A 12,639-nucleotide genomic window follows, 5' to 3' on the forward strand; every position below is an offset into this window, starting at 1 on the left:
TAACAGAAAACTTAAATTGAACAGCATATACAAACATATTGCTTTTTTAGTTGAGGAGGCAATTATCTAGTGATCTGTCAAAGCAAATTTGTATTCGTGAATTACCAAAAGACCCACAACACAGCCATTTCGTCTTCGAAAGTCTAAATAATCCTTTCCCTAAACAAAAAATCCTGTACTGTCAATCCTCTAAGATTGTAGTGATGAAAAGGCTTTCCAAATCTTACCACACAAATGAAACTGTTGCCATTCTTACCTCTAAATTACAAGAGGCGCTGTATTTAAGCGTTCTGCTGAATTGCAACACCAAAAAGGCACTATTTTTCTTAAATAGAAAATACTTCTTTTAAAAGGCTGACCCCTTTACAAGTACATTGATTTGTAGGAAATGTTGGGGATGTTTCAAACCAAGACAGAGGCCCATGTAAAAGACAAATTTGTTTTTCATGATATCTCACCAATCTCCCATTCCGTTTATCATATGTGACACATCTTTAGAGCATTTTAAGAAAAGTAACCATAAGTAGAGCCTTCTGCGGCAGTGAATAGGACGTTGTAAGGCAAATGTTTTCATGACAAGGACACTCACCAACCAGAACCCATGTGGTCCTCCTGCCTTAGTGTCCTGAATGCCAAAGTATGAAAGGGCAAGGAGTCTCAATTCTCTCCCCTCTAACAGCGGCACTTGTACTCTTTAGAATTTTTGTAAACAGGCTCCTGATCAAACAACTAGACCAAAAAGCCTCCAAGTAACAGGATTAAGTATGTATCAATCTATGGGCTAGTTTATGGATCTTTTCCTATCACACTATAAATAGTTAACAAAACTAACTAACAATTGCAACTTCAATTTTAAAAACCTATATATAATGATGCTTTCTTATGAATGGACGCTTATTTAGTTTTACAAGTCATTTCAGATAAATTTGGGACAGGAGGAAATTGCCAGAACATTAGAGTCCATCTTGGGCAGGATTTCAACTTAGGCATCTTAAACAATGATTACTGAAAGTGGTTTCTGGTTTTTTATGCCGTCCAAACAACAGGCACGATTTTTAAACTGACTAAACTACAACTCGGCGGTCAAACCAAAAAGGCTCTGGTAGGTAGAGGACTCTGTTTTACTTTTGTGGCAAATGTCTTATTCCACACAGTTTTAAGTGTGACAATAGAAATTAAAAGTTCAAGGTTATAGCAAAAACCAAGTGTGGAGTTTTATAACAGAAAAACAACAACAAAGCAGTTCTGCTCATTTACAAATGAGTCAATGAGGCAAACAAAGCAGCAACTTCAGAAGCAGGACTGTCTATACAGCAAGAACCCTCAAGAAGCAATAAAGGTACATACAGTGAATCTGTATACAGAGATTTTATTCAATTTTAAAAGAAAACGAGAACTTTAGACAATGCTTTGACCCTATAACAAAGCAAATCTGTCCAGCTTTGAACCAAATTCCAAGAGTAGCCAGCTTCTATTTTCCAGCAGCTGGCAAGAGCACCCTTAATGAGCTCTATTGACATTTCTATCTTCTTCATCCATATGGTATAAAACAAAAACCAATCTAGACTCCTTGATAAGCTTTATGTGGTCATTTGAGTTTTACAAATGGTTTCTCTAATGGTATGCCAAAATCATTTTTGTGTTCTCTCGAGACAGCTTTACTATAACATACAGCAATGTTTATCTCGGTAGTGAGTCTTCTGTAAACAGTCAACCAACACTCTATGTCATGGAAACCAATCTATATGCAATTGAAACAATCCACAGGTTCTAACCTGGAAACACTAGAAAAACAATCTGAATGCATTAATCACAGCACTATGAAGACTATATCTACCCTATGAAGAATGATGTGAACAGCTACCCTAATACAAGTTTTACTTTTCTAGAGCCAATAGGTCTGTCATTTAAGTCAATGACAGCAGCTGTGGCTTCATCCCGAGATTCGAAAGCCACCATAGCTTCTCCGGTGGGCATACCTTTTTCATTGTACTTTAAACACACTGAGCCCGGGATCACTTGATAACCGTAAAAGAAATCTAAAATCTCATCAATAGACACAGTGAAGGGCATGTTCTGTACTTTAATTATTGTTGGTCCTGGTTTTCCAGAACTAGATCCAAAGCCAGGAGGACCACCAATGTGGATTGGGCCAGGGCCAGGACCAGGACCAGGACCAAAGGCTGGAGGCCCACTCAAATGCCCAGGGGCATTTCCAAGGCCAGGGGGCCCACTTCCAAAGCCAGGGGGGCCACCTAAGCTACCAGGGCCATTTCCAAAATTCTGAGGGCCCCCTCCAAATCCTGGTCCACTTAAATTATTTGGTCCACCTCCAAAACCTGGAACATCCAGTCCTAGACCAGGCAAACCACTACTTCCAACTGAAGGCATTCCAGGCCTAGCATCACCAAAGGCCCCTCCTAATCCTGGAGGAGGGAGTGGTGGTCCAAAGGCATTTGACCCACCAAAATTACCAGGAAAGTTAAATGGAGGCCCACTGTTGGCCTCCTTAGATCCTACAGCCAAGAAGGCATGCTCTTCACCTCCTGCACTAGGCATTCCCGCACCGGGCATTCCCACACCAGGCATTCCGGCAGCAGGCATTCCTGCACTGGGAATTCCTGCATTAGGCATTCCTGCAGCAGGCATTCCTGCATTGGGCATTCCCGCAGCAGGTATTCCTGCATTGGGCATTCCCGCATTAGGCAGTCCCGCACTGGGCATTCCTGAACTGGGCAATCCCGCATTGGGCATTCCCACATTGGGAATTCCTGGAACTGCAGGATTACCTGGCACAGCCATCTTTAACCCCTTTTTTCCTTGGGCAGGAGGATTTTTCTCAATCTCTCTCATATCTTCTAAAGTAACTACATGAACAAAAGCTTCTCTCCCATTAAGTTTTTTACGGTGTAAGCGTTCAGACTTACGTGCATCATCTTCATTTTTAAACTGAACCAATGCCTGTCCTAGACCTTGCCCATTGTTATCAACAAGAACATGTACAGCATTTTCATCCACTGGGATTCCTTCTAGGAACTGAAGAACATCCATCTTGGTAATGCTGAAGGGAATATTTGTTATATGGGCACAGACTTTGGCAGAGGTGACATCCCCCTCCGGATTTAAGATCATTTCCCTCTGGTCATAGCTGAAGTTCTGCAGTCTTTTTCGAATCATATCTATCTTTTCTAGCATACCTTTCTTGGTAATTGGATGAACTTGAATAAAGCGATTACCCATGTATTGTTTATGACGACACAGAGCAGCCTTATAGTCAGCCTCATTCCTGAACTCTACGAAGCCTTCACCCGTTGCTTTCCCATTGGGTCCATAAGCAATATAAATACTATCTTCCACAATATCCAACTTTTTAAAAAAATCAATGACATGTTTGTTTTCTGCTTCAAATGGCAGCCCTTTCAAGTAAACACAAAAACCAGCCTCATGTGGTGATCTTGACCTTGACCTTTTCTGCCCACTGGGCGATTTTGACCTGGGAAGTGGCTGAGGAGGGGGATGGGTTTGTCCAGAAGGTCCTATACTTTGCTTAAAAGTGATATGGCCTCCAGCAGCTACCCACTGTCTCTCTGTGGCAGGACTAACTTCCACATAGCGTTGAATCATCAGCATTCTGTTTCGTTTCAAAGCTTCAAATGTATCTTGAGGGGAGAGAAACTTAACCAATCCATTCCCATTATTTCGACCTACATGATCTTTCAACAAATGCACCGCATCAACACGGAGCCCATGGAAAAAGTCTCGGACATCATTTTCCATTGCAGAAAAGGGCATTCCATGCACACTGACATACAGATCATCAGGGTTGATGGGAAGTGGTTTCACACTGCTTTGCGAGTTCATCTGGACAGGGTTAACAGGATTCAATGGACCCAGAAACACAGGGTTCAGGTTATTGTTCAGATTCACAGGTGCTCCAGAGCCATTCATTCCAGCAGGTAGAGGTGCCACAGGTGGCGGGTTCAAAGGTGGCATGCCTGACATGGGTGGCAGTGGGGTCATGGGTGGCACAGAAGGGACTGGGGGAATTGGGGGCACAGGAGGCACAGGAGGCATTGTAGGTACCGGAGGAGGAACTGGAATTGGGGGAATAGACGGCATTGGCGGCAAAGATGGCATCGCTGGGATTGGAGGAATTGGTGGAGGTGGGACTGTGTTCATCGGAGAGGCTGTGCTCGGAACAGTTGAGCTAAACGTTGGGCTCCCAAAGGAAGCCCCCATATTTGGAGGAGCCGTTCCTACGCTGGCTGTGGAAAATGTCTGTATGTTTTTGCTGCTTTCATGAACAGAAGTGGTGGCAGTAACTACACTGGGTGAAGGATTATTAAAGTTGGGTACTGTTGTAGGCAAGTTCACCCTGCCACTCATTCCTGAGCTAGGTGGCGGTCCTGATCTACTAGCATTTGCCGGTGGTATATCTAGGTTGGCAGTTTCAAAACGCCTACGACTCAGTTCAATCATATTCTGCATTTCCGTTTTACTACTCAACAACAGTGTTACTTTTGACCCTTTAATTGTACCACCTGTGCGCATCATACCAAGCCTTGCATCTTCATCAGTGGCAAAAACGATGAAAGCCTCACCCAGTTCACCCCCTACAATATGCACGCCCCCATCAGGAATGGTCAATCCAGAGAAGAAGTGGCGAATGTCCATGGTCCCCGCCACAATTGGGAGACCTTGCAAACGGATGACCACAGCCATGCTGCGCTGAAACCACACACACCTGCAGATGAGAAAAGGCAACGGCCAGGTCAGACTCCTGTTTATCACACCAAGTTTTCAGCTATAAGAATGACCAGCTACCGTATTAGGCCCTCAAGTAGTCCCTTAAACTATCTCAAGCAATGTCATTTTTTAAAATGTGGATATTCTAAAAACTGGGTACTATATGCCATTTACAATGTAAAACCCAATTTCAACGTCCAAAAGACATTAATTCTGAAAACAATTAAAAGTTCAAGACTCAAAAGTTTCAGGGGAAAAAACCACCAAAGGACAATAAAATCACCAATTATTTCATCAGTCCGGCCACTAATTATTCAGTAAGATTTAAAAGAAATGTGCATGTCAAATCAGGAAACAAAGTTTATCTACAGGGGAAAAGATACAAAGAATGTGTCAAAGGTAATAGTTAAAACTGGCTCAGAATCTTCCTTATAAACTTAATAACTTTGTACAACTATTGTAAAATTATTCTATATGGCTTGATCTCATAACAGTGAATTTCAAATAATAACACTAAAGCAGATTCAAGTCTCAAATAAGTGATTCCATATTTCACCCTAGGATGAAACAATTTATTAAAAAAATATTTTTATTAAAAAAATGATACATGGGATTATGCATTACATATAAGGTTAACACATACTAAGTATCCCAAAGAAATACTGAATAAAATAGCCAAAATGTTAGATATCTGAAGTCATCACTCCAAAAAGTAGAACCTGGTTACAGCGCCATTCAACATGGCAGTTCCAATTAAAACTCAGGTCCAAGGACTCATTCTCAAACCCTCATTTAATAAGGTCTTGTTTATCCCACAGAGAGGGCTGATAATGAAAAAGAGCTATTTTTTGTTTCTGAACTAGTGAATGAACTTTATTCAGTGATTGTGACCCAACATAACTCCTATGGTATTTCTGGGTGCTCACTAATCTCCATAGATAATGTCCATTTTGATATAATCAAAAAGAAAAATTTCTCCCAGACTTAAATAAAATTTCAGTATCTCAGTTCGTATAGTTTCTAAGAATAAGTGCAAAAGCAGCCATTTTTAAAGTGATCCAAAACAAATTCTTGGGGCTGAAAAAAATATATTAATTTGAAATTTATGTGGTCAACAACATAGGATGTTTTCCAAGCCATTTTAAAAATCGACTTTGAAACATAAATCTATTAAACTGGCTCTGTGATCTTAGGAAAATTATAAATCATGTGAGCTTTGGCTTCATCACTTCTCAAATAAGAACAAAGAAGAGCAAAGTTTCCTGCTGCAAGTTCTAAGGATACTAACTCCATGAAAGCAGCTTTCCAATGTCAAATATTACATGAACACTAATTTGAGGCAACAAAATCTGCAATTATATCTCAATATTACGACTGCTGTACACAAGAGAAATACATTGTTTGGCTTTCAGACACTTTTCTCACACACACCTACACAAAAATAAAAGCCACCTTCAAATTTAACCCAGAAAGATGGGCTGGCAAACACAAAATAAGACCATATAAAACACTAGAAACCTGAAAGAGGGGGAAGCTTTTCATTTTTGGTCGAAAGATCAGTAAGAAAAATTAATACTAAACACATCACACTGATAGACTCTTTTGCCCTTATTTACTATTTAGCAGTCTCTAAGAAGTTCATCAAGAAGGTTCTGATTCATTAAATCAAATTCTCGTTCCTTACTAATTCTAAAAGATTGGCTATACAGCAAAGCTAAGACAATAATCCATTCAACTTCAAAAATCACTTAATCACTAATTGGGGGAAACATCTTGGGTAATCTAGATCCCCAAAACTTGAGAGAGAGACAAAGAGTATGTTAGTTTGCATTAGGACAGTAAGATGAGAATTTTAATATGTCCCAAGAATTAAACACAGGGCTAAAGTGACATACACAGTTAAGTCTTCAAACCATCTGCTGCTGAGAGATGGGATTTAGTCAAAGTCTGTACAAGGTACACACGAAAACATGATACTGAAGGTCTGCCCAGATTACCATCTAGAAAAGGGCTGAGTAAACCAAAGTAGCGCACAAGATTTATTCATACAGCCACTCAAAAGGGAGAAGGTTTTAGGTTCTGAAAAAACATGAAATAAAATCTGCTATTCTGCTACAAAGTACCTGTCTGAAAGATGAGTCATTTCAATCTATCTTGCTTGAGCATATCCTAGTTATTTAACAAGAGGGTCAGATTCCAATCAATAAGGTTCCATCTAAAGTCAATTTGTACTCTAAAACATATGACATATATACTTCTACCATTTTCTCTACCTATTCCACAAAAGAATATTAAAAAAACCATACCAATAATAAGCACCTCTATTTGTAGGTGGTCTAAAATGATACCGAGGAAAGAAAACAGAGACTTACTGCCTAATAATGAGGAATTCAGCAGGAGAAATGCATCCATAGGAAACTGACTCCCAAAGGAATCAACAATGTTCAAGACACCCATCCACCCCAAACCCATCCCTCAAATAAGCTTGTTTAAAAACAAAAGATTAAAAAACACAGTTATTATATGTATTTTCATGTTATTTAATAAGCTATCTCATTTTATTTTGTATAAAAACAAACCCTCTATTCAAATTCTCTTACCTGATAAAACAAGAGATGTATTTTCTTAACAAGAAGTAGAGGTCAAGTCAATCCTGTGGGCAACCAATTAAAACCAACTTTTAGACTGCAATAGAGAATAAATGGAGGCAAAAATCAATGCAGGAAACACAAAAATACGCACAGGCCACACTGAACTGTATATTACGAAGGCGAGTATGAAACCACTGGAGTACATCATTATGAAGTATTAGAAAAATATATATATACCAAAATCCCACATGTTTATTATTTATTATTTGGTATTGCTTTCAAATGCTTTCTCTCAAAATATTATATATTTACACACATCAAGAATGTGTCATAAATTAGCCCAAGAAGAATGAATCAATTGAAAACTAAAACAGTCACAAAGCTCAACTTCACATCTGGTAATTGCTTTAATCACTTGATGATTAAACCAGTCCAGAAAATTCCATAACACAAGTCCAACTGCAATCTATCTCCTCAGATTCCCACCAAATTTTTATGAAAAAGCACAAATTCACACAGTAACAGTTACTGGACAAATTAAGTCATCAACTCAAGCGTATTCATGGAAATTACTGCAGTTACTCTTTCAAGATATTTTCCTTTGCACCAAAATAGCAATCAAACAACAAAAAAACACAAATGAAGTAAAAGTTCTGGCTGTAGGAGTAATTCCTAGTTAAAACCACCGGAGTCCAAAATATTAAGGAAAAGTTTTTTTCTTCTAACACACCAAACTTGCTCCAAGAAACTTGTTAAAAAAAAAAAAAATCCAGCATATTAAGAGTACTTCCAAAGTAAAAACACATCACTCATCTTTCACTGCAATTTCTCCCAAACTGGTGAAGTTATGAACAATTCACAAGCAATTTATATGACCAAACAATTAGACAACTATATTCAAGAGTAGAAGAAAATCGTCACTGTTAGGTATTAAGATTACCCACAGAAGCCTACTTAGAATGATGATGCCTATTTTTAGCTATCTGTCAAGATCAAGATACCACCATTGAGCTTAATATGCATCACTGGAAAGACATATTCAAAAAGTTTGTGTTACTCCAAACTTTTCTGAAGAACAAGCTAAAATAAACATCAACATCCACTCAAATTACTAAAGAACACTGAGATTGTTTTGCCACAAAGTAATGCTATATATCACAAACAACACTTACAAAAGTCCAGAGCATTGTGTTAAATCTTTTAATAGTTGTACAATCAATACTAATTTGTGTAGAATTCTAAAACTCTTTACTTAAAAAGCCACATCCAGTAGTTTAACAGGTCACAAAAGGCAATGTAAAACAGAAAAAAGCTTGCTTTACATAAAGTTTATGTTCAAAGAAGAGCATGAATTATTGCAGGTTTTTTCCCCTAAATGTACAAGTTTGACGAGGGTAATTTTCTAGTTAAGCACTTGTGATGATTCCTACTGGAGATTCCAATTCAAAAGGTCTGGTATGAGGGTCAGGCCATGTGCCCTGAAGGCAAGAGAAACAAGTTCCTCAACCTCCTCCCTTTCAGACCAGAGAAGGTAAGTAAGATATGTCCACCCACAGAGGAACAAGCTTGGTATCAGCCAGTTAAGCCCAAAGGGAACATGCTATATCTACTCCCAAAAATGTCTACAGGGTTGCCAAAAATTACTAAACAAGGAGAAAAGTTAAAAGAACCAGCTGAATTTGACAAATCTCTAGCTGAAGTGTATGTAACATGTTGAATTTACATGTTACAAAATCAATCAAGACATAAATTGTTAATCTTCACTATTTCAGCAGAAGAGAAGCTCCACCTCATCCCATACCAAAGAAAAGTACACAGGAAGCTCAGGCTAGAAGCCAGAACTTCAGAACTCTTCGTATTACATCCTTTCCTTCAAATAGAAATCCTGAGAACTAAAGTACTTTTGTTTTCAACATCTCACTTGGAAAGGGACTCAATGATTTAATAGAAGCATTACTGTTTAATATAAGCATTAGGAACCTACTCATTCCTGCATTCTAAATGTCAGCAAGCAACTAAAAGTAGGATACCAAAATGAAATATTCATTCCAATCACCTTAAGCTTTAATGAATTTTAGAAAGACTGAAACAATTCTAAGCAACGAAACAATTCTAAGCAACAAAACATCTAAAATTCATGTTTTACCTTCTCATAGAGCTAAGGGAAAGAGAAAATGGGCTTGATTTGCCATTAAATCCACTCATATGTTTTAGAACTAAAACAAAAAGCTTGCTTTAGTATACTTTTGCACTTTATCTTGAGGATTAACTCACAGTGGCTTTGTTTCCACTTTACAAATACCAGATACATGCACAAATATTTGCTACAAAATTTTAGCATATTATTATGAGAAGACAGATTTTCTTATTTACTAGCCATTCCAAAAACTTGGAATTTCAGGATAAAATGTCTGACAACAATCTTCTTTACCAGGAAGCCAAGGCACAGATAGGAACTTGACCATTTCCACTATTCATTTGGTAATAAACATCCAAAAGTGAATTTTAACTTGGTTTAATCAGTTTTTGATCACAAGAACCAGGGTACAGGTACAATCTAAGATCTTCAGATTCAAAAGAAAACAAACATCAGCACCCTTTGAATGTTCACCACAAAGATGAGTAATAGAGAACCAATTACAATGGGCACCCTGCTACACGCAACATAACCACATCATGGTATGCATTATGAAAAAGAACATAGCTTCATAGACTTAACTTTGTCTCCATCCCCAAATGGATCACATTTCAGGTTCTGGGACCGGTCTTAAAACAAATCTTCTGACATTGAGGGAGATATAAACCTTTAATAGCATATTTCTCCACTTTCTCATTTATCTCCAGTCAGTATTCAAAGGCAGTGAATCAAAAAGATTTCTAAATATGGTATTTATGCTCTTGCAAAAAAGACTATATTATTTTTTATATCCCCCCAAATGCCAACAAAGTTCATTGTCTTACTGGCTTTAGACTTCAAAGAAACAATATTTCTTCTAATCTAGCCAACCACATTCACCCTCACTACTGGTTTCAAGGCTTTAAATTTAATGAACTAAACTCTATGCAAACCAAAAGGTGTATGTGTGGTGGTAGTAAAATCTGACAAAACTATAGGTTAAGTGATTTTTCTTAGTTGACCTAAAACACAACAACATTCACTTTTCCCACAAACATTTATCAAGCACTTACTGGCCAGGCAGAAGATCAGAGAAATGGAAGATAGTCACTGCGTTTTAGGCAGGGATATCTAAAACATCTTTTGCGCAACCATTACTGACAGAAGTTCTTCCTATTTCATCTAGAGAAGAAAATATTCAATAGAAGGATGGAGTGACTATCTACAAAATGGAATAAAAACAGCATGAATACTGTCGCTGAATTTCAACACCTAGAACACACTGGCCCACAAAATCAAGTTTAACGTCTAAAAATTGTACCAACAACCCCCAAACTCACCATGCAAAAATCAAGTCATTTGGTATGTCAAAAAAAATGAAAGAAGCCTGGAGTTTTCTGGAATCAGCGTATAACAATATATTCCAAGTAACTACCATGATGGTTTCTAAAGCTTCACATTTTTCTCCTAACAGATATGAACATAAAAAAACTGAAATTATGCATCACAATCCATAAACAAAATAACCAATAATAGAGCATATAAAAGTGATATAAAAATGCATTCCCTGCTTCATTAAAATTTTCCAGTAATAATCCCGAGCACATCCTCAACTTTTACAAAACAAGCCAAACATATCATTTTCTTCAGGGATTAATTACCATAATTTTTTAACCTCCTGTAACAGTTCCTCCCAGCTTTTTAATATTCTTAGAAAACGGCTGAACACAATTTCCTTCCACTAAATCCAGAAATACTCCACGCTATCAAAACTACCAAGTACGACCCAGTCTGGTGTATGCCTATAATTAAAAAACAAAACGCAATGAGAACGGCCTATATGTCCAGACTTCTAAGATTATTTTTTTCAATCGCAAATGCTCTGAAATGCATTAACAATGTAAATTAGATAATAAAATCCAAGGAAATTCATGTTAGTACTGCATTTTACAAAAATTACACCATTTAAAAAAATACAAGAAGCTCTAAAACAAATACTTGTCCGAAGTCTCTCCTTCAACAAAACCTTCAGTTGCAATCAGTTTTTTAGTAGGTTATATCGACTGGCATCACCTTAATCTTGTATATTTTGGTTCCTGTCAACTATTCCAATTTACATTATGTCATCTCTGGGAATCCGAAGCAAGAAGGGTTTTAAGATCCAGAAATTTCCACTACACAGCTCTCGGTACGTTCAGAGCTGAATAACCCAGAGTAACCCTCACAGGAGCTCAAATTTTCCACTATACGGCAAACATAGTCCACGCACTTACAATCTAGCAACTAAGCCCCCTGCACTAGTGATCTTCCTGTCACTAACCTGTGGATTATCAAAGCCGCTCCCACTCATTTTTTTCACGTGGCCGCAAACTACCTTCTCCAGCCTTCAATCAAAAACTCAGTTCACTCTCCATCAAAATCACCCAGTCTCCGCATCCCATTGAACCTCCTCCACCTTAAATGCTGGAGGATCTCTCCCAAGGGACACGTAAAGTGATGCTCTTAGCAGACCCTTCCCTACGCGGGAACCAAGGGCCTAACGTCTTAACAATTCTCATAAGGCTCGCGAGGCGGACTCAACCCCATGCTACCCGTGCGGCCTTCTCAAATTAACTACACACCGGAGAACAAGCCCCGCCCCAACGCTGGGCCTCAGCAGCTTTTCACGGCAACCCCCTCTACCTTCAGGCCTCCATGGCGGCCGGCCAATTCTGACTTCCTTCCTACACTCAAGGGAGAGAACCGACTACAGCTCCCTCCCCACAGGTGTGTCCAGTCCCTTTTTTCAGGGGCCTCCATCCCACTTCCGGTGGAGGGAGTGTCCTCACTATGATCATCCCCTCACTTCGGGACACAGTTATAACCTCTCCCGCACATGAGAGCATAGAGATTCTTGTTCATTCGGAATGTAGCGTGTTTTCACTGCAGTTGCCGTTCGTTTGCGGGCAGCTGGAGCACCCAGCTCTGGCTTCCTCCCATCTCAGACAACGGGGGCGTCCTCGCTATGGCCTCGGGCCCTGTTCGATAGGCAGACCATCCTCTCAGGACTGAGAGGCGCAAGTGTCGCCCCAAGACCCCCTTAGCTAAGCCCCGACCCTTTTGTGTAGGGCGCTCGCTGCGGCGGGCTCCGAGGCCTTCGAAGGCCCCGCCCCGGGCCACCAAGGGGCGGCTCGAGCCCCGCACAGC

At 39.2% G+C, this 12,639-nt stretch overlaps 1 protein-coding gene across 32 annotated transcripts in view; it reads right to left on the minus strand.

Moving 5' to 3' along the window:
* Positions 1–12,639, minus strand: part of LOC129625889 (copine-1) — a 38,488-nt gene that overhangs the window by 24,922 nt on the left and 927 nt on the right. For 3 of the 32 annotated variants that reach the window (XM_055544877.1, XM_055544874.1, XM_055544868.1), the window contains exons 2-4: positions 10,527–10,635; positions 7,347–7,431; positions 1,354–4,744 (exon numbers count right to left, since the gene is read on the minus strand). The exons of 2 other annotated variants lie outside the window; for them this stretch is intronic. In XM_055544877.1, coding sequence (XP_055400852.1) covers positions 1,861–4,722 — 2,862 coding nt within the window. In that variant the 5' untranslated portion in view covers positions 4,723–4,744; positions 7,347–7,431; positions 10,527–10,635 and the 3' untranslated portion in view covers positions 1,354–1,860. 27 more of the 32 variants (XM_055544890.1, XM_055544886.1, XM_055544879.1 and 24 more) reach the window with 25 other exon arrangements.

This window comes from Bubalus kerabau, chromosome 13, assembly GCF_029407905.1.
Source record: "Bubalus kerabau isolate K-KA32 ecotype Philippines breed swamp buffalo chromosome 13, PCC_UOA_SB_1v2, whole genome shotgun sequence".
NCBI lineage: Eukaryota > Metazoa > Chordata > Mammalia > Artiodactyla > Bovidae > Bubalus > Bubalus kerabau.